The sequence below is a fragment of the Lemur catta genome, chromosome 22 (assembly GCF_020740605.2).
Source record: "Lemur catta isolate mLemCat1 chromosome 22, mLemCat1.pri, whole genome shotgun sequence".
Lineage (NCBI taxonomy): Eukaryota > Metazoa > Chordata > Mammalia > Primates > Lemuridae > Lemur > Lemur catta.
Window position 1 is genome coordinate 6193525 of NC_059149.1, and position 24525 is coordinate 6218049.

A 24525-nucleotide genomic window follows, 5' to 3' on the forward strand; every position below is an offset into this window, starting at 1 on the left:
GTGGAGACTTTGGGGGAAGAGCTGCAGGACAGTGGCTGCAGTCTGAGGGGAAGATGGGGGCCTGGTTGGGGCACCTGCTCTCCAGGGGAAAGGATCCCCTACCCCAGCTCCACAAGGCTGCGGTGGGTGGGGGCAGCCCCGTAATCGCTGTCTTTCTGACACCTTCTGCGCCTCGGCTGCCGTTCCACTTGCCTGTGCCCTCCCCTCCTCTCCGTGCCAGGAGTGCTCAGGTCTCCCCAAGACCAGGCCTTTAATGAATGAAGAGCGAAATCAGTGAGCGGGCCCTTCAGCAGTGGGACTTGGGACCAGTCCTCCCCGCAGCGGTTTTGGTGAGGGGCTCTGTTCTGAGAGGGCACACGTGCCTCCCCAGGACTGCAATCCCTGGCATGAGGGAGCCCACGTGACTTCCTCCCAGGCCCTGCGCTGAGTGTGGAGCTGGGGTGCCGTGTGTGTGTGTGTGTGTGTGTGTGTGTGTGTGTGTGTGTGTGTGTGTGTGTAGGGGCCAGGTCAAGACAGACCAAACTACTGGTCCTCATAACTTTGTGGCTCTGGGATAAGAACTGGTACTTTTGGATGAGAATAAGTACACGCACACTACCCTTTTATTCATTTATTTTTTATTGTGTTTATTCTTTAGAATTAAAACTGAATTTTCAAAGCAAAGTCATATCTTTGCATACTTTAGGCTGGTTTCTGTTCATATTCATGGCCATATACAGTCTTGGGGTGTTGGTCTTCGGGGGCCGTGGGTTATGAAGGGTGAACCTGATAATAAGAAATGAATCAAAAGGTATTTTCTCCCCAAAGTCTGGTGCCTGAGCCACATCAGCTGCTGTTGTGGAAGAGGGAATTGTTCTTTTTCTAGGAAAGCTATTTCTAAATCTGCACTTCCATTAGACCTGTAAACTCCCTGGCTGATAGATTGTTGTACCCCCTTTCTGCCAGGTTTTATTGATTCATATTGTGTGAGCACACGTTTAGTTTTATTTTGTTGTTGTTTTTTAGCGCGTTATGCGTTCAGTCGGCCTGGCCGTGTTAGTCACAGATTGCAGAGGACACAGTGCCCTCACTTCCCCAGAGAGCCTTCCTTAGGGTCCCTTCTTGGTCTCTCAAGGGGCTGGCCAGGGAAGATCGCCGGCACGTGCGTGCGTGTGTGTGTGTGTGTGTGTGTGTGTGTGTGTGTGTGTGAGAGAGAGAGAGAGAGAGAGAGAGAGAGAGAGAGAGAGGGAGAGAAGGAGGGAGGGAGAGGTTATGTGTGTGCATTGATTTTTAAAAAATTCAGTTAATCCTGGCTCCAGAGTTAGTTTCCTTCCTCTACTCCTCCTTAACTATTAGTAAGATACAAAACCTTTTAGTTTTTTGTTCACTTGCTTTAAACATTATTTTAAACACACTTTAAAACAGTGATTCAGTTCTTCTTGGATGGACGCCTGGGTGGATTTCTGGTGCAGAGGCAGCTGCGGGCGGCAGGGTGCACCGTGGAGGCACAGATTACGGTTGTATTACACATTCCTCCTTCTCTCCCGGACCGGGCTGCCCTAGGGCCAGTCATAAGAAAAGTCGAGATGGGGGAAAGCCATGTTGAAAACACCCAGCACCCACCCCAATGAGCTCTTCCCACTCTGAGAGGCACTGAGGTCCAAATGTAATTGATGAGACTAAGGACAATGCCCCGTGGTGTGCAGAGCTGGCTGCCATCGCCGGGCGACTCCGGGGTGCCTGGAGGGGGTGCAGCGAGTGTGCGGCGGGCACAGACAGGGCCTTCAGATTCTGACTGCCCAGCCCCAGACCTGGCTTCTTGTCTGGTCAAGATTATGTTTGCAGGACCTGCAACGTGATAACTTCTGCATGTTTTTTCTTTTGATAACTTCAACAAGGGACATCCAAAAGCGCAGTTTACTCTCCCGGTTATAGGTGCCATAGTCCTTTCCATATTGAGGGACTTCCTCCCCTTTTTTTTCACACGTGGAAGCAAGAACCATAATGCAAAATTCTGGGTAAGTTTTTCCCTTTGTCAGAAACCCTACTTCCAGAACCCAATCTCAAGTTCTGAGTGCCAAGTAAATTTCCAACATTTGGCCTGAGGATGGTCACGCCACTTTCTTTTTGGAGTGTGGTTCTTGCTGCCCTGAGAATCTGAAGTGTTTGGTGCTGGGTGCAGAGTGCAGGTGGGAGGGGAGTCTGTCAGTGGACGCTAAGGGGGTGGTCTCTGCCAGGCCCTGCAGGGCCAGCTGTGTCCTGAGGGCAGCCTTGACCTGGGGGGCTGTGGCAGCTCCCTCCTCCTCTGCCTAGAGGCTTTGCCCATTTCACTGTCGGACCCATGGGGGGCCACAGGGGCGGACTTGCTGCCACTGAAGCCACTCCAGAGAGGAGGAAGACACCAGACCCCACCTGGTCTTCCATCGCCCTTGGGGTGACTCTCCTGTGCTCTTGTGCTCCAGCCTGGCTCGGCCTCCTGAGCTGTGCCAGGGATGGGGTGCCCCTAGAGTGTGCTCATGTGTTCCTTGATCACTGGTGCACTCCAGCTGTTTGAAAGATGAGGAGGGTGACGATGATGACGGTAAGCCACTCTGGGAGGATCCTGCTGTACCCGGCCCTTTGCTGTGTGATCCTCCAGCGTCAGCAGCATCTTGGCTCTGCCCAGGCCTAGGAGGGCTCCTCCCCTGGGGCGTAGCTGCCTCCCAGGACACGCCTGCCTGCCCGCACACCTCCTCTTCAAAGCGCTTTGCAGTCACCCGTGCAGGGCCTCCGAGGGCCTCCCCGTCCAGGTCCAGCCCTGTCCTCCCATTTGGCAGCTCTGGGCAGTGCCCCACCCCCACCGGCTGCCCGGGCAGGAGCTCCTGCTGCCACTGGAGAGGGAGGGTCAGGGCCCTGGGGTTGGAGTGTGTGGGCCTGGCTGCGCTTCTTTCTTGCTCCTGGGGAGCGGGTCAGACTGGTCAGCTGTCTCGGGAGTTTGGAAGTGGAGGGGCCGGAACCAGAGGGGCGTATTGGAAGAAGAGGGGAGAGAGGACAGACACACACAACTGGAATATGTCCTTTCTGGTTTATAAGCCAGTGTTTTCCAGGAACCCACAACACCCACAAGTCATAATTCACAGGACCTGCCCTCACCCAGCGTCAGATTGTGCTGGTTTAAATAATCGTGTCATATTCAACAGCTCTGGCCAGGATGTTTCAAGAAACCACGTGCCTGTCTATGGTGTTAGATCCTGGGCTCAAGCCCCCTTCAGAAATTCCAGAAGCCCTTAACCGCCTTCAGCCCGGTCGCAGGGCTGATCTCTTCCCCAGGGCTTGGTCCCCACCCCACAACCGTAACTTGTGGCTTCTGTTTCTCCCCCGTTTCCTTCCCAGGCACAACGGTGTGTCCTCCGTGTGACAACGAATTGAAATCTGAGGCCATAATTGAACATCTCTGTGCCAGCGAGTTTGGTAAGAAAGTGTCCCTGGTGGCCTTGGGGAAATTTGGCATCTCCTGGTTTGTGTGCCCCGTGAGTGGAGCCCTGGCATGTCCTGTTGGAGCTTTGTGTTCTCTGTCCCTGTCCTCTCCAAGTGGCTGCTGTTCTCAGGCAGGTGGAGGACTAGGCAGGGCGGGGACTGGCCAGTTTTCATGAAAGTCAGACTTTGCCTCTGCTTTTCTGTGTGAGGCGTCACCGGACCTTCTCTGGCAGAGGAGACCAGTGATGGGGGACGGGTGGAGGGGCCGGGGGGCAGCAGCTTACAGCCCCCACCTGTTCCAGCTGGGCAGTCTCTGGACTGGCCCTTTATATCCACCCCTGGGTGTCTGCACGGCTCTGCCCAGGGTTTGAATGGCATGCAACGGGGTGCATTTCCAGGGAGGGGGGATTTCAACACTTAGGGGATTCAGAGGAGGGTCCCCAATTACGTTCTTCCAGGCAAAGAAAATTGACATCCCTACAAGAGTGTGGGTTTTCTCTCTTCTTCCTGAACCACTCACTGTGAACAGAGAATTCCGAATCCAGTTGGCTCTCGCAGGAGCCCCTTGCATTTACTTTGCCCGGAGGAGAGACTCCCCGGGTGTTAGTTGAGGTCTCTGTGGGCCAGATTATGAGGGACCACCCTGAAAGGTCCCTGGGGTCTGCCCCAGGCCCGGTTTTCAGAAGGACAGGATCAGCCTACCCACTGAACAATGTGTTTCTCGTAATTCCTGCACTGTGTCCCTGAGCCTGCACTGTGTCCCTGAGATTGGATTTCTTGCAGAATTCTTACCAGGAAAGGCATAAAGGTAGGTAATGTGAGTCTTTGTGTCTATTCGGAGCCACCCCAGTCCATGTTCTGGTTGATTGAACGTGATAGACCGTACGAAGGTCACGTGCTGGGTATGGGCGTGGCGAGTGAGCTGCACACACGTGTGGGAGCTCACACAAATCGGAGGGACTCGGACGTTATGCCACGTACGTTCCCAGGGTGTCTGGAATTGTGAGCGAAGATGGAAGTTGGGTGCAGATGGCCACGGGGGCTGAGCTGGAGAGTGTACCTCCTCCGTCCACGCGTGGGGGTCACTGTGTTCTGGGGAGCGGCAGTGCACAGTGCTTGTGTGTTTCTGCATTGACCCAGATGTATCCCTGATCATTGCCTGTGTGCACAGCGTTTTCTGAGCTCTGGGGACACAGGGTTAGGGTAGAACTCCTGCCCTAAATAGGTTCAATTTACAACACAATACATGTGTGTTGTAAAAAAAAAAAAAGCAAGAGTGAGAGACGGGGAAGTTGGAGAATCCAGGCCGTTTGCCTCTTGCTATTGGCTGAGTTTTGCAGCTTTTTCGGTATCAGGCATCCCTGTCTGCCTTGTCCTACTCTGAGAAGTTGGCCCCTGACATTTTAGCAAGTCCAGGGAATCATATCCGAAAGATCATGCTGTCAGATGGCAGGCACCTCTGTGAAAACTTTGGTGTACTGGACATTTAGCTGCGTGTATTGGAGTCACACCCCTTTTCTGTTGGCATTTTAAATGGACTCAAATAAAACTGTGGCAGGCACCTGCAGCGATGTCTGCAGACACCGCTTACCCTTCCATCCGACGGCAGCAACACCTGCTTCTCCACGTTAACACTCCTCCTTCGTGGGGGTCGGGGCTGCGACAGGTGGGGCTAAGCCTTTGGGTTCTCCTGCAGTGAAGTCTGTGGGAACAGCCCCACGCGGCTTCCGCAACGAGCTTGTCACCCACAAATTGGGCGGAGGGTGGACGTTCCTTCCCTAACGTGCGTTACGGATGTGGAGGAAACAGGGACGAAAATAAAATCTCTGAGAAATGCTGACAAGGAACCTTTTGCCACATGGCCAGGGCAGGAAGAGCCTGCTCAGGTGTGGCTGAGATCCCAAAGCAGCTTTGCAGGGTTTCTAAGAAGCTGCTCTTTGACTTCCTGATCCTCTTCTGATGTTGTAAATCACAGCGCTCATGTGGAGAAGTTGGCCTCTGCCACTGTAGCACATCCAGGGAGTCCTATTAGAGTAGACTCTTAGAGACCACGTGTCAGCTGGTGGTTTGTGTTCGGATGGGTTGATCAGGCTCAGCCCCTGCGGGAAGAGTGGTGGGAGACCCCAGAGCCGAGTGCGCGGAGGGGCCTAGCAGGTGAGGATTCCTGTTAGGAGCTCAGGACCCCGAGTGTCTGCTCATGTGTTGGTTCATACATGCCTGCCTTCACTCAGCATTCGAGTACAAAGCACCGCGCTAGACACTGCAATCCAAAAAAAAAAAAAAAAAAAAACAATAGCTACCTAGAATAAACTAAAATTTAATTAAAAAAATTGTTAATCCTGACCAAACACTAGTCAGTGATTTCCTAGAGAATTTGGGATCATTCTGTAGTTCCCGCACTGCAGAAGAGGCTGTGGAACACGAGGCGGAAGTTGGCGTGCGGGCGCTGTGGGAAGGGATCCGCGTCTTTGCGCTCAGCGTGTCTGCCTGGAATTCACCCACTCGACGTTGTCATGAAGTCGCCTCCCTACTCTCACAGTTGCCCACCAGAATCCTGGGGGCTCCGTGGCACCAAGTTAAACCAGAGAGAGACATTCCCTAGCCGGGGCTGGGGAGGCAAGCCTTGGGGAAGAGTTTGACTGCAGCAGGGCTGACCTTGCGGGGTAGCACAAGGCTCTGGAGGGCACTCGGGTGCCTCACCTGCGCTGGGCATCCTTCCCAGTGCAGCAGGTGCTGCCGAGCCGCCACCAGCCTGCGGGAGGGAGGGGCGTGGGGGGGTCTTACGTTAATAGCCAGTCAGGTTTTGGTGAATCTGAGTGATTAGCTGTTTGGGGTTGTGTTCCTTTAGCCCGGAGATTATTTTCTTCATGGGTTCATGGGACTTTTGCATTTCTCCTGGACCTCAGAGGTCACCTCATGGAGTCCTGTTCTTTGATAGAGAGGGAATCTGGCTTTTGCTACCGGAGTGTTTACTCTCTACCCTCTGCCTTCCTCACTTGAGAGAAGAGGAACCGCACTGGGCTGTGCCACGAGGCGCTGGCCGCCTCGCTGGGAGTTAGTGTGTGCCAGCCTTCTTTGATCTGGGGCAGGGGACCTTATAAAACAATGCGTAGGATTTTCTCTCTCGCTTGCTCTCTGCAGGGGCTGAGCTTAGCTCTGCCCTTCTTAGCACCCCGGAGAATGCAGCCTTGTTGAGAAACTTGTTTCCTAGTTCAGTTCACTTCAAGTGCGAGAGGCAGTCGGCCACGCTGAGGGGATTCAGTTAGGAAACAAAGAAACTCAACAATGCGAGCTGACACATGGCAGAGAAGAAAAAGAATGCTTGACTCCCTATTCCAGGGATCAAACCTTGCATTAAGTGACCCTGACATCCCCGGTGGGAAGACATCAGGTTCCTGGAAGCTCGAGGAACAAGGGGCGCATTCCTCGGGGCCAGCACGCATGCTTGCCCCTGCCAGCGCCACGTGGACTCCTGCAGCCTCCCGGGTCTGGGAGCGGCCAGGCCTTTCCCGGCTGCCGGGCGGTGCACGCTCACCTGCAGGCAGGGCCTTGGCCACTGACTCGCCACCCCCCGCACTGGCTCCCCTCAGTTCAGAGCACATGTTTCCCCGAACAGGGAAAAAATATCAGCAGAAAGGCCTGAGTGCTGATGCTCAGGCATGCGGCTGCGTCTGCATCTGCGGATCAAGCTGCAGACTTGGCAGCCCCAGGGTGGACGGTGGGATGTCCCCGTTCAGATGGCAGTGGCTGCCTGTCCCCCTCCATGGGGAGCCCCTCGTGGCTTTTTGTTCCCACTCTGCTTTGCTGCTCAGGGTGGCCAGGCCAGTGTAGGACTGCAAGCTGCCCCGCCAGTGACCTTGCTGTCCACAGACGGGGCCCACAGGGTCTTCCCTTCAGGCTGGATCCCCCGGGGGCTGTGAGGGTCTGGTCTGTGAGTGCCAAGGTCCCGCCCAGCCGCCGCCCCTGGCTGTGTCCGCGCGTGTGAACACGGTGAGCTTTGCTGGCGGAGGGTTGCCTGCCGCACTCCTGCTGTCGGGTTCAGAGCTTCCTCCGCGCCGGCTTCTCCAGTTCGCTGAGGTTGAGAGTTCAGGTGGCGACGTCTCTAGCCCAGTATTTTCTCCCTGTGGATAAAGATTTCTTTGCCCCCAGAAATTTTCCTTGCCTTCTGGAAAAATATTTTTTTTTCCATTTAGGCATTTCCTCATGAAGAAAAACACTGTGCTCTGCAATGCTGAGGTTCATCGAATGGGAAAGAAAAGAAAATCAGCTCTAACAGTTGGCGTTTGGGAGTATTTCCTAGCAGAAATGTCTTCTGAGGTTCCTGAGGCTTCGCTCACTTGCTCTCATTCTGCCCCACGCGTCTTTGAAGGTGTCCTGGCTGCGCTGCTGGGGGGCACAGGGTTTTGCTCTGAGGGGCAGTGTGATCTCTTGCAGAGAGTAGGCTCAGCCTTTCCAGACGAAACCTGGCGTTTGTTTCCTCCCAAAGACGAGGACACCTGGCCGCCGCACGGTCGCTGTAATGTCGCAGGCGGCCGAGAGCGCACTGTTCGCCCTGTGCCGCTGATGGAGAAAACATACTTCACGCTAAGATGGGAAGGACATCTGTGTCCTGGAATTAGCAAGTCGCCCCTGGCACATGGTAGGCATGAAACAGCCGTTTGTCACATGAGCGTCCGAACGGCAGGGTGTGGACACTGAGCGTGAAGTGCGTTCACACTGTTGTGCAGCTGCCCCAACTGAAACTCCGTCCCCATTAGGCGCTCGCTCACCGGGTCGCCCTGCCCCAGCCCCTGGCAGTCTCCTCCCCCTCTGTCTCTGTGGGTTTGACTCCAGGTTCCTCGTAGAGGTGGCATCATCCGGTGTTTGTCCTTTTGAGTCTGGCGTATTGTACTAGGCATCCCGCCCTCGTCCTTGGATGCGTGTGTAAACTCACGCGGAGAAGGTGAGTGGGGGCCAAGGGTTTGCCTTCAAGCTCACCTTTACTTCCTGAAGCTTTTCCAGGGGTAGGTGGTAGAGAGAGCACCTGGCTGGGACGAGGGAGCTGCCCACGTCTTGTGGGTGCTGCGTTGCTCATCCTTACCACGTTAGAACAACTGTACAGATACACAATAGTGTTACATATTTGTGGGGTCCTTGTGGTATTTTGATACAAACGTATAATGTGTAATGATCAAAGCTGGGTCACTGGGACATCTGTCACCTCAAACACTGATCATTTCTTTGAGTTGGGAACATTCCAAATCTACTCTTCTAGTTACTTTGAAATACACAATAAGTTATTGTTAACTGCCTTGCACAGCGACCATGCTAGTCTCGGTATTGTCCCTTTCAGTATACGTGCTGCCGGGGCGAGCCCTGCAGCTTTGTCGCTGTAAAGATGTGTTGAGTTGCGTATGACCTCCGAGGTCAGCTAGCCCCTGCCCTCGTCTTGCAGACTGAAGAAAAGGAGACAGATGAAGGAGTCAGGTGTGCGATTGCCCAAGGCCCCTCCACCTGGGTCCCTGAAGGCTTCCCTCCTCACCAGCCAGTCTGACTGCAAACACTCCCTCCTTCCTGTGCTCTCAGGCCCGTCTTGTTCCCACCCTGCCAGGAGGGTCTGGGTTGCTCCCTGGGCAGGGGCATTGGGTGCTCCTTTGCTATCAGTTTGCAGAATTTAAATAGACGGATGTTTGTGCGCAGCACACGGAAGGAGCTCAGCAGTTGCTGAGAGAAGCAGGCAGTGTAGCAGAATAGAAAGAACGTAGGCTTTAGGCCAGACAGACTTGGATTAAATCCTAACCCTGCAAGCTGAGCAACCGTGAGAAAGTCTCTTAACTTCCCTGAGCCTGTCTCTTCATTTGCAAAATCTGGATGATAATTCCTACATTACTGTGTAATGGGGAGAACTGAACCAATCAGGTGTGTACAGTTTCTGGAATATGGTGGCTGTCCAGTCCATTATAACTATTATCTCTACCTGTTGGAAAGAATTGTTTCAGGGTAGAAATTAGTCTAGCAAGGAGAATTCTAGCACTAATGAAATCAGCTTGTTGGGCAAAAAAAGAAAAAAAATTAGGAAGTGGAATGGAATGTTCTCTGGTTAACAGAGGATTAAACTAAAGAAGCCTTTTTAAAAGCCCATTTGGAAAAACTGTAAAAGCTTTATGCAGCTTAAAGGTGCTATAGTTAACAATAACAAAAACAAACAAAAAAAATCCCAAACCATATATATGCTAAAGGTTAGGAGATCTAGGTTTTAGTTAGATGACACCCTTAAGTCACTAAAACTGGAAGCCTTCAGACAATTATGGCAGCAGGATTCGAAGAACTGGACAGGGCATACACTAGTTCTGGGACATGCCCGGAGTGTGTTTTTATTTCCTTTGTGTGTTTTTAAGACATTTTATACCTAATATGTTCTATTCATAATTTATTGGGGTCTGTTTAGGAGAGACCTTAGAGCCCTTTTGCATCATTGTACGTCCCTCTGCCCTCCTTTTTCTCGTGCAATACCTCCAGGGCAGTTTTCCTTTTTGTTAATTTTTTCCAACAGCGCCTTGTGTTATTCACTTTCTTTAACCAAAAAATAGGCCGTGTTCAGAAGCAAATGAGCATTTCAATATTGATCAGTTTCATGCAGTTTTGCAGAAATGAGTCAGAAGCTCCAATCTGCATTTTTTTAAAAAGAGAACAAATGGCCAAAGAAATGTCAGCCCCTTGCCCTGCCTCGACCTGCCTAGAGCAGCCAATTAAACGTGCATTAGCTTCGGAAGGCTTCTCAGAGGCCTATAGATTGTGCCTGAAATCTTTGTTTAGTCTTTCAGGAACACTGTCACACGGATGATTTATCAAAGAAAGTTGTTTATCTGGCAGTAAAATAAACTCTGGGCCTGTTCAGACTAAGATTTCCCGTGAATTTCCACCAAGGTAAACACTGGTAACTGGCAGGTTGCAAATTCCGTGTGAAAGCCAGACACATACAATAAACATTTGAACTACAGCTTTGCTGTGCACAGGGCCCGGCTTGTCACCAGCGCTGTCACTCCCGCCATGTGCAGGAAGACCTGGTACTGCGGCCCAGCCGGCTGGGCGTCCAGAAGGAAGGATCCCCTCGTGTCTGCAGGAGCCACGCCTGCCCAGGGGCCTCCCTAGGGCTGAGTGCCACTTAATGCTGGCACCTGGGGACTTCCTGGTTCGGTGGGGGCAGGCCTCAGGGCGCTTCCCTCCGCTGCACACAAACGGTCTGTGCTGAGTTACAGGGAAGTGGACCAGAAGCAGCCGGCTTAGGTTTCTCTGCAAATAGACATTTGTTGAACTGAATTGGCAGGAGGCTGGACGTGTTGACTGATTTGGGAGCTGGGGCCAGGAACCGTGGAAGGGGGTGACAAGGCACCTTCCGGATTGTGCCGAGTTGTAATTACGGTGGCAAAACCACGCTGTGGATGCCCCTCTGGGGTCTCTGGCTTTGCTTGCGTGTGGCAGCGAAGGGTCCCTCTGGGAGTGAGAGGGCGGGTCGCGCACTTGGGGGGCTGCAGCGGGAAGTGCCCGGTGCGCATGCACGCAGGGAGTGGACACGCACGGTGGCGGCGGGGAAGACGTGGAATTAAGCCTCCTGGGTCCTTCAGAGAGAGACGCCGTGGTGGCTGTTGGCTGTGGCTTTTCAGGGAGGGGCTGCTGAGCCATCGGCTGCCGGTTCTGACAGCCCCACAGGCTGGGGCCTCAGTGCCACGGTGGCCTTGGGACTGAGTGGAGGTGGTCATGGGCAGCTCCCGCCCGGGGTCCTTCCCATCCTGACCCCAAGGTGGGGCAAGGACCCCGGAGAAGAGGTGACGTCCCTGTCTGTTTGCGGAGGGCTGTTCGGGTCTGGGCTCCCATGCGTGGCAGCCATGCGCACGTCTGCGTCCCGGCTGTGGAAGGTGAGGGTCTCAGGCCTCGAGGGGCCGAGAGTGTGCGAGCGTGGCTGTGGACGGCGCGGGGGGTCGGTGTGCGGGCAGGCATGCTTCCCGGCTTGCAGGTGTCGGCCGGAATACAGGAGTGTTTTCTGGAGGGCAGGAAAGGATGTCTGTGAGTCGTAAAGAGATGGCAAAACAGGGCCTCGGCAGTGGGGAAAAAACGGGGCCCCAAGTTCCCCGCACTCTGCCCTTTCTCGTTCCGCAGGACTCTGAGAGGTTTCTCTCTCATTTCCTCTGGCCCTTCCATCGGCTTTCTGCACAGGACGCTTCCCTTGAGGACTTTCTCGGGCGTGTTCTCTTCTCTGAGCGCTTTGGAAACTGTCCCACACTGGCGTCTTCCGCAGCAGATCCGTTCGGCCGTTGGCGATGGCTCGCGGCCGGAGGACGCCCCGAGCTAGAGGCCGGCTGGAGAAGCGCTTTGTGCCTTCGGAGCAGCCGGCCGGGGAGAGCAGGTGTCCCCGTATGACGATCCACCCGGGGCAGCGGCACGGAGCGGGCCTGGCCCGCGAGCCCTGCACGCTCCCTGTGGTCTCACCTCCTGCCCTCGGCGCACGGAAGGATCTGGAGGCTGAGAGGGGCCCTGGCCAGCTCGTTCGCAGTAACCGGGACGCCTCGGGGTGTAGTCGCGGCTCCCAGGCTCGAGGGAGGGCTGGGTCTTCTGCGGCCTGGAGACGTTCAGAGATGTTCTCTGGGGGAGACGGGTGCCCAGCTGCCAGACTGAAAATCACGGGGCAAGTGAGGAAGGGCCTTCCCGTACCAGGACGCGAGGGCAGAGGAAGAATGAAGACGCCAGACAAGTAGCAATTCTTGAATGATGAAACCTAAGTCAGGTGAGGAAATACAGGTAAAGAAGGTTCGTTTGTCGGTTCTAGCTGCTAACTCAGGCCTCAGCCCAGAGCCTTGAGGGAGGCAGAAGGGACAAGTCCTCCTGTCGCCGCTGTCTGTACCCAGGTCGAAGGGTGACGGGGTCCCAGCAATTCCACACGTGCCCCTGTGGAGTGGCAGTTGGCAGGGGTGTCCCCGGTTCGGCTGTGGCTCTGGGCCTGAGTGGGCGATACTGCCCAGGCAGAGCAGGGCTACAGGGGCAGGAGGCCCGCGAGGTGCCGGGAATCGGGCGGACACCACAGAGCCGGTGAGGCAGCCTGGGACCCCCACAGACCCGCAGCTCCTCCCCCGCCCCGAGGGAGCAGGGCTGGCCGGGCAGCGCCACAGCCTTGGTTCTGAGAAGCAGAGGCACAGAGAGGCTGAGGAGGCCGCAGGGTACCAAATGCCAGCAGCACCCAGTGTCTCGGGTTCCACATTCTTCCCTCTTAGCACGCGTTCATTTAAAAACAGACGTGTGGTGTGTGTGCGCGAGCGCGTTCTCCGTGGAGGATCTGACGGCCCACAGGTGTGCAGTCTCGCGGAGGTTCAATGCAGCAGGTGGTTGCTGGGCTTCTGCTGAGTACAGAGCCCCGCTGCGTCCTTACACCACTCCTGCTGGTGCTGGGGTCACCATCCGCGGAGATCTGCGTTGTGCAGATAGGCGTGTTCGTGTCACTCCTCCCCGGGGGGCTGGGAGAGGCGAGTCTCTGTGGTCGAAGCCGGAGGGCTGCTGTGGGGTCAGTCCTGCCGTGGGGGCCCTGCAGCCCCGCCCTCCTAGTGCTCTGGGCCCAAGTGAAGCCCTTGACCAGAAAGGTGATCCCTTTTTTGGCCGGAAGTTTGGTCTTACCTGTGCACATCAGAACAGGCAGGGGCGAATGTTAGCATAAGGCACAATTCCGTCTGGTGGCACGTTGCCCCTCAGACTGTACGTGAGTGACAAGCCCTGCACAGGGCTGCCTTGGCGAGGAGGGAGCACCTGGCTTATCGGGGTCTCGAGCTGGCCAAGTAGGAGCTGCTGAGTTTTGGAGGTGGGGTTGGGTGGGGTGTGTCCATGGGGGAGGCCAGGGGTGGACCGGGGCACTTCGCTGTCCCCCCTCCTGGGGCCAGCTTGCGGCAGAAGCTTCAGGTTTGTCATGGGCTTCCCAGAGGTGCCTCTGCCGCCACACCCTGCCTGTCAGTGCAGTGCTGCTCCTACGGTATGTCCTGCCCTGGGGAGGAAAGCGCCTGGATTAAGGGCCACACGCTGGCCTGGCGCACAGAGGCCGGTTCTTCCAGGAGGGGATGGGGAGCTGCAGAGAGGAGGGACCTTGTGCTGTCCTGTGGGGGCCTGGCAGGAGAGCGCCGGGCGGAGAAGGTGGGCGGGGGAGGGTAATGCAAGCAGACCTCGGGACAGGGGGGTGAGGCACTGTGCGCTGCGGGTGACCTCTCTGTGGGTGGCCTAGCAGGTGTGTGCTGGAGCCTCTAGAGATGAGGCTGGCCAGGCAGGCGGAGGCCAGGCAGGCGGAGGCCAGGTGGGCAGAGGCCAGGCGGGCAAAGGCCAGGCGGGCGGAGGCCAGGCGGGCAAAGGCCAGGCGGGCGGAGGCCAGGCGGGCGGAGGCCAGGCAGGCGGAGGCCAGGAGGGCGGAGGCCGGGCGGGCGGAGGCCAGCGCAGGGCCCTGAGCGCCGAGCGCAGGGCGAGGGCTGCCTTCCTGGCGGTGGAGAGGCAGCAGAGCCTGTTCTGAACACTGACGTCCCACGTCTTTGAAAAAGCCTTCAAGGAAAAATAGAGGAGGAGAAAGAGGGGGCCTCCGAGAAGACAGTCTTTAGCCCAAAGTAACGGAGCTCTCGCAGCAGAACTTCAGGCACCGTGGTGAGATGTTTGGGGAGGTGAGGAGGGACGGAGGCGTCCTCGAGCCACGTCCCTTAGGAGCTGGCTCAGAGCTGCGCTGGCTGGGCTGGTCCAGCTCAGGGCCACCCACCTGAAGGTGTCCTCGACAGCTGGGCTGAGGAGGCCCGTGTGGCCGCCCAGCAGCCAGGGAAGGGGCCGTCTGCTGTGTCCGTGCCCTGGGCAAGCTTTGCTCTGGGTGTGCTGAGCGGGAGCTGGAACCTATAATCAGTTCATACTCAGGTCACCGCAGAGCCGGCCGTTACCGAGAGCAGTTGTCATTAGGAGCTGTCATAAACCGCCCTGACCTCTGTCTCCAGACTTTGTTAGGGGTCCAGGAAGGCCACACTTCTGGAGCCAGCCCGAGTCGCTGGACTGGGGACGGCGTTGGTCAGGGCCGAGGGTCTGGCTCAGCCCAGGTGTCCAGCGCGTCTCTGAAGGGGGACGGCAAGAGACACTGCGGCGGAGTAAGGGGCGGGGCCGAGGCGTGTGGCCGGTGTGGGCGTGGTGCGTGTGAGTTTATGCCTCTGTGCGTCGGTGGGTGTTCTGTGAGGGGTGGGTGTCGATGCTCGCGTGCAGTTGGGAGGTGCGAGGGGCCTCGTGCTGTGCACACACGTGCATTGTGCTTGTGTTTGCCTGTGTGTGCGTAGGTCCGTGCGGTGTGGGTGTAGACAAAGGTGGGAGTTTGTGGTATGGTGGGTGTGTGCACGTGCCCTCTGCGCGTTTGCCTGGTGAGCACGGCCACGCCGGGCAGCTGCCTCTCGCGGTCGGCCTGACCTTTCCAGGGTGAGGCTGAGGCTCAGTTCTGTCCCCAGCGCTTCGGAGAGAGACTGCCAAGATGCTGCTAATTCCCCCTCGGGAAGGGCCTTAGAGAAGCCCACGTGGTATTCTCTGCAGGGATGCCACTGTGCAAACCAAGGCCTCCTTTGTAAGTTTGGAGACCTCTTCTGCAAGTCCTGGTAAGTTATTGGTTACTCCGAATGCCAGGTAGGCCTGTTTTGTTCAGCTGTAGTGTTTGCCGCAAGCATTCAGAGCTGCCGGTTCCTGGGGAAGAGTGACGTCCTTCGCAGGCTGCCTCGGTTAGGGGGAGCTGGCAGAGGACGTGGCGTGAGCCCTGGGACCTGACGAGCACTTGGGAAGGAAGGCGGGAGCCACACAGGCCTGAGTCCGGTGCCCGGTTCTACCACCTACCGTGTCAGCGCAGGCGGGTCACTTAAACGCCCCGTGGCTCAGTTTACCCACTTGATAAAAACCAAAAATAAAAACTTCTGTGTTAGGAGATAAAACGTGGACTGACAGGAAACAGCACGAGTTCAGGAGTCCTGGGATCTTGTTCCAGCTGCCACGGAGCAGCTTTGTGACTTGGGCCGGCCCGTCCACGCTTGGAGCCTGTTTCTTTCAGCAAATTGACAGGGTCCCCACAGGTGGTCTCGGAGGCTCTTTCCTGCTCTGAGATTGCTTGGCTTGATTCTGTAAGAGCTCCGTGACCTGGTTTCTTTCTTTCTTTTTTTTTTTTTGAGACAGAGTCTCACTCTGTTGTCCAGGCTGGAGTGCCCTGGCATCAGCCTCGCTCACAGCAACCTCAAACTCCTGGGCTCAAGCGATCCTCCTGCCTCAGCCTCCCAAGTGGCTGGGACTACAGGCATGCGCCACCATGCCCGGCTAATTTAATTTTTTTTTCTATATATATTTTTAGCTGTCCATATAATTTCTTTCTATTTTTAGTAGAGATGGGGTCTCGCTCTTGCTCAGGCTGGTCTCAAACTCCTGAGCTCAAGCGATCCTCCTGCCTTGGCCTCCCAGAGTGCTGGGATTACAGGCGTGAGCCACCGCGCCCAGCCTTGACCTGGTTTCTTGATGTGATACCTGTGTTGGCTCCACCGTGCCCCCTGGCATGCCCGCTGGAAGACTCGGCCTTCGTCTGGGGCACGTGGGGAAGAGAAGCCCATGTGTGTCCAAGAGGCAGAACAGATGAAGAGTGAGGTGGACATTCTGATTGAAGAGTGGAGTTGGGGGTGGCGTTGGGGGTGGCGCTGCTGCGTAGGGCAGTGCAGCATGTGCAGTGTGGACCGGCATTCTCTGACCACGGCCTGGGGGCTGCTGGGCGTCCTGACCTCAGACCCTCTCCCTGGGCTGGTGCCCACACTGGGAGTCCCGCTCCTGAGTGTGTCTCTGAGCCTCTTGCTCTTCCCTGTGCTCACTCAGAAACCCAGAGGTGGACGGCATAGGACTCTTCCCCCGTGTGGGGTAGATAGAGCCTGCTGATAAGGAGGCAGTTTGGAATTGTGGATCAAGTACTTTCTGATCAGTTACTCTCCAAAATTCCCAACTGGATTTTTATTCCTGCCCTGCAACTTCCCGGCCATATGGCTTTGGGCAAGTGCGGTTCTAGGAGCCACGGGTCTCGGGGTGCCTGCTCCTCTGGGCTGGTGTGCGGACCTCGCGCGAGCGTGTCCCAGTGTCCAAGCCACAGAGTGCAGCTCGCAGCTAATACGTGGCTCAGCCTGGGGCTGCCAGCCACGGGCTCTGCGTGGCATCCCAGGAAGGGTTTCCTGCTCACGGAGGGGCTGTTGGCACACCCTGCACAGCCGCTCTCCCCCTAAAGCATTTATAACACAAACCACACCTTCCCTAAAAAAGAAAAAAAATTAAAGGTGAATACATTGCACACATATACCAGATCCAAACTAGGATAGCAATGGCTGCGTTTCTCAGGGGAGATTAAAAAGAATTTTAGAGGTTATTAAGATGCAGACCCATCTAAGCCCTGGTCATATCTGTGGGCTCACTGAAGACTCTGGGATCGAGAGCACTGAATGGGAGAGGACACTTGGGCCATCTTGGCTTGAGGCTTTGTGCCAGCCTGGCCCCTAAGAGGGGACAGAGCCCCCAGCGGATGGGACACGTTGGGGCCACCTGCCTTCGATGGTGAGTGACGCGGTGCTTATATTGACGCTCTTGCTGCTGTTCCAGCATACAGGACGAGTGCTCGGTGCCCCTCTGGCTGTGCTGGCTGACGGCAGGCGTCTGGTGTAGGCAGGAGCTGTGAGGCGGGGGCACAGCTGCCACGCACATCGTTCCTAGATGCTGTGTGTCAAGTTGAACGTTTCCCACTTTCCGAGGGGCCTGCAGTTCTCCCCGTATCCTGTCCTCAGACAGCCTGGCTGTGCAGGACGTCCGCCTGTTATGGTCACAGGTGCCAGAGGAACACGGTGGCGAGGGCTGAGCCTGTGAGGTCCAGCGAAGGGCCGACTTGCTTGCGGAGCTCCGGGAGACCGTGACTTCCTGGAGACCTCGAAGGACCTTGTTCAACAAAGGGACGGCCGCCTTGTCAGGCGCTGGGGAACCTCCCGCAGGAGGTTTCGAAGGCTGGGTGGCCTCTTGCTTCTGGTCCCCGCAGGCCTGCAGAAGGCCTGGCCCAGATGGCCCCTTCCAGCGCTTCAGAGTCCCCAGTGCCGTGTTTCCGGAGGCACCTGCTGTCTGCTCTCCAGCTGGTGGCTTCTCCCTGGGAATGGGCTGCATCAGTGGGCGAGCCTTCCTTCTGGTGGGGACGTCCAATGACATTGCTGAGGAAGGTGGAGTCAAGTAGGGCCCCTGCATTAGGTCACCAGCAGTGTGGGAATCCCACCCTGCAGATGTGTTCCCAGTCAGCCTCTGAGCGCAGGTGTAGACCTGCCCTCCACAAGGAGAGGGACAGCTCCTGGGTGTGTCAGACAGACTCTCGACATCGTTCTGTGTGGCACGTCTTGGAGATGAAGCCCAGAGGGCCTGAGCATCCCAGCGGTCACGACTCTTTGGGAACGGTCCTCCAGTTGCCGGCGAGGAGGCCCCACGGGCCTGGCGTGGAGGCCAGGTGGGGCTGGGCCTCCCCTCCTGCCCTTGCCTCCCCGCGCAGCAGCGTCTGGGCCCGGCCGGCTCCTCCCCGCTCTTGGTGTCCGTGTTCGTGGTGATTCTGAAGAAATCGCTTTTCACCTTCCCAGTGGTGCGACTGTGGGGTGAGGGGAGGTGGCAGGTGGCGCACGAGGTTGCTGCTTCCCCGGGAAGGAGTCGAGTCGGGCTGTGCTGCTGGTTTTCTCTGTGGCTGGCAGCTCGTGTCCGGAGCCTTCTTCCCTTGCAGACTTCGTGTGTCTGCCGCAGACTTCCTTGCTGCGAACGGTCGCGCGGAGGCGGGATCGGCCAGGCCTCGGGAGAACTTGAGCTCTCCCTTCCTCCCGTCCCTGTCCCCCTCTCCTGGGGCTCCTGGGGTAGCATGGCGCAGGGATCTGATCTGGGCCAGCTGAAAACTCTGCGTGCCCCCACCTTGCCCCCGTTCCTCCTGTGGAGCCTCGGCCTGGAACTTCCTGCCGGACCCTCACCCCAAAACTGTGCACAGGACCCCGACAGATGGCTCCCTCTGGGGCGGCACTGGCATCCCCCTCTGATTGCCAGGGTTGCTGCCCCATGTTGGCAGCAACGTGAGTGAGCACCCCACCTGTCCGGGCCCAGCCTCACCGGCTTGCTCCTTGCAGGGGCAGGTTGGGGACACAGCTGGGCACGCCCCAGGGGCTCGGCCGGGAGCTCCTGAACTGGAAGGGGTGGGGTGCTGGGGGCAGCCCCGCTGTTTACCTGACCTGCAGGGCCGGGAGCTGGGCTCTGGCGCCGGCTTTCCCGCTCGGAGAGACGACGCGCCTGACAGTGAGCCGGGCTGTGCTGCTTCCGCCTGGAGTGGCGCTCGGCCCTCTGGTTTTGGCGTCTTGCTCTGGCATTGACCTGGGGAGAGGCTTGCGGCATTTGGGGAAGGAGGGAGTGGGGAGGCCGTTTGTGCCACGGGGCTGGGCGCCACCCTTCCCAGACCACGTGCATGTGAGGGACACACACACGGGGGGAGAGGGGCCCGGCACGGCGGTGGCTGCGGGGGTCGGGTCGGGGTCCGGGTCTGGTGCCTGAGCAGCGGCTGACGTCGGAGGGGCCGTGGGCCTCGTTTTCTCTCCAGGCCTCTGTTCTCCGATCTGTGAAATGAGACTTTGGTTAAGTGGCCTCAGACCTCATGCTGCTCTGGGAACCTGTGCTGCCGTAGCCGTCCTGCGTCAGCGCTTCTTAGCAGCTCGCGCGCCACGAAGCACGGCCTTTTCCTCAAGGAAATCTCACCCTGACCTCTGCCACGGACCACCAGGCAGCAGGGCCAGCGGGTCTGATGACGAGGGGACCAGGCGCCATCACTTGCCTGTGGGACACATGCGCGGGGCGTAGGGAAGAAGGGTGTTCGATGAGGGGCTCACTGGTCGGTCCCTGGTGTTTGCAGCCAGCTCCTCTGCCGGCAGCGCCTCCTGCCACAGACCTGGCCGTCAGAGGCCGCAGGAGCACCATGCCAGGCCTGGGGGCGCCCAGCAAGGTTGCCCGGGCCCAGATGTGGCACAGCCCTCGAGTGTGTTTACGTGGCACCCTCTCCCCGGTGCGGCTGGTTCCCATGACAGCCACCGTGCCCTCCTCCTCTCAGTCCTGTTTGTGAGTCTGGGCCAATGAACGAGCTCTCTCCTTCCTCCTGGATGTCTCCAGCCACCACCCCTGTGCTGAAGTTCCTCTAGGTGCGTCTGTGTGTGTTTGGACCCTGCTGCCGCCAGTCTAGGGTCTGATTTCCTCCACACGGTGCTCAAGCACTTCCGTGAGGGGCTGGCTGCACACAGCTGGTGAGGCTGGGGGCGGGGCGGGTTGCCCAGCGGCCCACAGTGCTGTGCAGTGGCCCGGTGAGGACACCTTGGTGCAGCAGTAGGTCAGATGGACCCGTCAGTCTGAGGAAGGGGACAAGCTCTAATCAAGTCTCTGTGTTAGTTGAGCTAATCAATAGATACAAGAAAATTGGAGGAATGAATTTTCTTTCAGTTCTGTAAAAAATCGTGTTGATCTAGAAGGTTTTTCACAAGCTCAGCAGCTGGTTTTGGCCTGACCCTCTCTGATCGCTGCGCTGGGTTGTCGTTAAGCACATCTTGAGAATGGCTGTAAAGAACAATCGGCGCCTACACCGTGACTTTCCCAGGGTAATCTCACTGGTCTTGTCCAGCCACCAGGTCTGTCTGATGTGGGGGGCGTGACACATTCCCAGGAAAAGGCCCGAGGATCCTTCCGGTCCCATTTCTGAGGGAGATGCGGCAACTTGCAGGGCAGCGTGGAGGAGGGGAGGTGCTGCAGGTGACGCCCCCTGGGTCTGACGCTGACGCCCGTCAGGTAAGAGGGCTTCATGTTGTGACAGATGTGACCGTGTAGGAATCCAAATCCAGCACTGCTCTTTTCTGTAGTGCGGGTCTGGACTCTTCACTCTTTTGGGAGTGGAATGGAGAAAATGGGATCACAGGTAGTCACAGCGCTGCTTGAGAGACCACAGGGAAATGAATCAGATTTCTAAAGCTGGAGTTGTTTTGGTCTGATCAGAGGAAAAACCTTTATTTGCACTTCTCTGCTTTTCCTGAAGCAAAATATGTAAATACTCTCCTGAAGGAAGTACTTAAAATTTGGACACAGGTGCAGTGGCTCATGCCTGTGGTCTCAGCTACTCGGGAGGCTGAGGCAGGAGGATCCCTTGAGCCCAGGACTTCGAGTCCAGCCTGGGCAACATAGCAAGACCCAATCTCTAAAAAAAAAATTGAGCAGGTCAGGAAAATCAAATAAATGAATGATTGAAGCATAGATAAAAATGTAGATATATATATAAAAATTATTTTTGAGCATGTAATTTAGTTTTGAAATGGCAATGTATTCACACTGTATCAAGTAAAAAATGTCCAAGAGGACAGAATTAAGAACAAGAGGACAGTTGCCATTTTCAAAATTCTTTCCCTTCCATGAGCTTATTTTTATACTGAGTCTATGTGCGACCCTTGGTGGGAAGTATTATTTTCTTTTTGAGTTAGGGACATGGAGCTCAGAGAGACTAAGTGATTTGCCTAGTGTCACACAGCAGAGTTTGGCGTGGAACCCAGGGCAGCCTGGGCAGGGCCTCTGGAACCCGGCAGCGTGGCAAACCCGAATTCCCCGTGCCGACGCCGGCGTCTCTCCGAGGCGGCAGTGCAGCAGGCCCGTTTCCCGGGGTTGCCGTAACAGATTACCAAGTTACCACAGCCTGGGTGGCTTGAACAGCAGAAATCTGTTGTTCCACAATTCAGGAGGCCAGAAGTCCACTGTCAAGGTGTCGGTAGGGTTGGTTCCTTCTTGGGCTCTCGGGGAATCTGTCCCACGCCTCTCCCTAGCTTCTGGTGGCTCCTGACAATTCCTGGTGTTCCTTGGCTTGTCACTGCGATCTCTGCTTCCATCTTCAGATGACTTTCTTCCTGCGTGTCTGTGCATGTGTCTCTTCTCTTCATCTTACAAGGACACCAGTTGTTGGATTTAGGGCCACCTGAATCCAGTGTGAGCCCATCTTAATTTAACTAGTTACCTGCAAAGACCCTGCTCCCAGATGAGGTCACATTCGGAGGTTCCGGGTAGATGTGACTGTTTTAGGGGCACTGTTCCCCCGGCTAGAGCTCTGGAGCCCAGTTACCTCAGGTCGAATCACGGCTCCGTCACTTCCCAGCTGTGTCCCTTGGAAGAGCGTGTGCCTAAACCTGCTTGTCCTCAAAGGCAGGTGGGGATAGTACCCGCTCAACGAGGTAGTTGTGAAGGTTAAACAGAGCAGCGCCTGGCACTGGACCATCCACACCGGGATCCCAAAGGCAGATTTGGTAGGTGACAGTGGCAGCTGGTGGCTGTTAGAGGGATGATGAGCTCGCAGCCGTGCACCCAAAAAGCCAGCTGCATGCAGTTGCCGTGGACACTGGTGTGTGAATCTTGAGAGGGGTTTCCTGCAAAGAGAACATCATCAGTCAGGGGCGCCTTGCTCTTTGGAGAAAATTCTAGACCAGGGATGGCAGCCAAAGGGATGCTGTGTCGAGCCCAGCAGGGCCTGGCCTCTGATGGCTCTGGGAGGCAGGGAGCAGCTCAGAATATAGCAGTGGCCCTGCTGTTTGGCTGCTGGGGACGAGGGCGTGTTACAAAGCCTGATTTCCAGCATCAGAAACCTGCTTTGTGAACGGACCAAACAAAACCCAGAGCCACGAGAGGTGAGAGGCTGTTTGCTGTGCAGCCAGGCCAGGGCGATGAGATGCAGACGGGCAGGGAACCAGCCAGCCACCCCCAGGCCCTGCGGAGCTGGGTCCTCTGGGGCGACGAGGGGCGGAGGGGCCACCCGCACCCTCCCTGCATGCTCTGAAGGTCTCCAGGTCGCAGGTGAATTGCTCCAGCAGCTCACTTTAAGCTCTTCAGACACACGAGGACCCTCCCAAGCCTGTTTGTTGACCATCAGGCACAATGTCTGCGTTCGGCAGAGCTACTGTGGACGCGCGATGCTCAGGGCAGTTGGAACAGCAGGGAGCCGTCAGCGGGGTTGTGGAGGGATTCTAGGTCCTGGGCCTGTGTCTTTCCCGATTGGCCTCCCCGGATGCTGCACACGCTCCTGAGGCCGTTGCTTGTAGCTGCCACTGCGCACACGCCACGTGAAGGACGGCTTTGCGGGGACCCTCCATTTACGACAGGTTGGCATTGTGACTACCGTTTGCAAAGTGTCTCCACACACGTCTGTCTGCAGAAGGTACCAGCTGGTGCCGGGGTTGTGCAGCGCGCGACCGTGCACAGGCTGCCACCGCCCAGCTCAGCTGAAATGTCGGTGGCCACGAGCGGAAGCATGTTGTGTTCTGAAGGGACTTTGCTGCTGCTCCAGCTGTGGTTGTGTGCAAGGGGACAGCTGTCTTCTGTCGCCCCCCACCTGTGGCTGCAACGTCGGTCCTCCCATGCTGCGAGCGAGGGGTGCTTCCACCCCCTCCTCCCCAGCCCCCTGGACGCTCCGGCTGCGTGACAGGGCAAGGCGTGCGGCGGAGGCCGGGGAGTGCGGCACGACGAGGCCAGCCGGGGCCTTGGCGAGGGGTGTAGGGGAAAGGACTCCCCCTCACCCCCTGTGCGGGCCGCAAGCCCATGGACAAGGGGTAGGAGCACTTGGCAGGTGGCACAAGAGCAGGGAAAGGCACTGGAGGGAAGCTGAGTGGGCTGGCGCTCCAAGTCAGAGACAGGCACACCTGCTGGGACAGCTGGGTGCTCAGGGCACTGTCCCGCGGGACTGAGAGCCGTGGCCCCTAGCCCTGGATTGCGACTGTTTTCTGGAGGAAGAGAAGCGCTGACACGGAGTGTGCTGTGGCACAGTAGAGGACAATCTGCTGGCCATGGATCCGGGGACTTGGTAGACATACCTGGCAAGCATTTGCCTCCCACGTGGTGGCAGAGCACTCGGGAGGTGGGGAAGGTGCCCGTCTGTGGCTGGAAGCCTGTTCCCGCTGACTCTGTCTCTGTGCACCGGAGTCTTTGCCCACCACCAGACTCTAGTGTGGGCCTCCTTCAGGCATGGCCGTTTGTCCCTCTGCTGGGACCGTGACCCCCAGGGCTCAGCAGCTTCCACAGCCATGGGGAGTTTCGCGTTTGTTTCTTCGTAGTACGTGGTTTTCTTGGAGAAGAAGAAAGGGAGCACAGAGTTACGGGCGTTTAAGTTTTCTTCTCTTCTTTTTTTGAGGCAGGGTCCTGCGCTGTCACCCAGGCTGGAGAGCAGTGGCGTCATCATGCTCACTGCAACCTCCAACTCCCAGCTCAACTGATCCTCCTGCCTCAGCCTCCCGAGTAACTAGGACTATAGGTGTGCACCACCACGCCCGGCTAATTTTTTTAATATTCTTTTAGAGATGGGGTCTTGCTATGTTGCCTAAGCTGGCCCCGAACTCCTGGCCTCAAACGATCCTCCCACCTCAGCCTCCCGAAGTGCTGGGACTACAGGCGTGCGCCACGGCGCCGGGCTTAGTTTTCATCGCCTGTATTTTTCTTGCGCCTTGTGCTCCCCTGAGGCTGTCGGAGCTCGGCCTTGTTACTTGTGTGGAGGTTCCAGAGGGCGAGAGAAAGGAGAATGCGGTGGGGGTCAGGGGACCTAGACGCAGAGGTCAGGACACTCGGCTCAAGGCTGATACGCCGGCCGCCCCGGTGTGTGCCAGCTGAGTACGGCGGGGACGGGAATGCAAGGACTCAGGGACAAGGCCCCCTTTGAGACAGGCCTGGGTGCCGACTCCATTAACTTTTCTGGTTCTTGGCTTCAACCACACTTCTCTCAGGCCAAGACACATTTCACCTTTGAGAGACCAGCGTTCCTCTCCATCCCGTTTGGGGGACATTGAGAATCGAGTGACGGTTAGAAGGAAGGAGGGACGGAGGGTTCTTTCTGCCCTTTCGCAGCTTTGTGCGGTGGAGCCGTCGGTGGTGAAGCAGAGGGCTGCCTCTCCGAGCCCCCTGATACCTGAGCGTCCTTGCGAGGCCAGTGAGGCCTGAGCGGCACCTTCCCCGGCCGCGGGATTTTGGAAAAGCAGCCAGCCCAGTGGGAGGAGGGACAGT

At 57.0% G+C, this 24525-nt stretch overlaps 1 protein-coding gene across 1 annotated transcript in view; it reads left to right on the forward strand.

The window, feature by feature from the left end:
* Positions 1 to 24525, forward strand: part of SFRP1 (secreted frizzled related protein 1) — a 39627-nt gene that overhangs the window by 2252 nt on the left and 12850 nt on the right. Inside the window, exon 2 of the mRNA XM_045535762.1 lies at positions 3352 to 3429. Coding sequence (XP_045391718.1) covers positions 3352 to 3429 — 78 coding nt within the window. The remainder of the gene's footprint in view (positions 1 to 3351; positions 3430 to 24525) is intronic.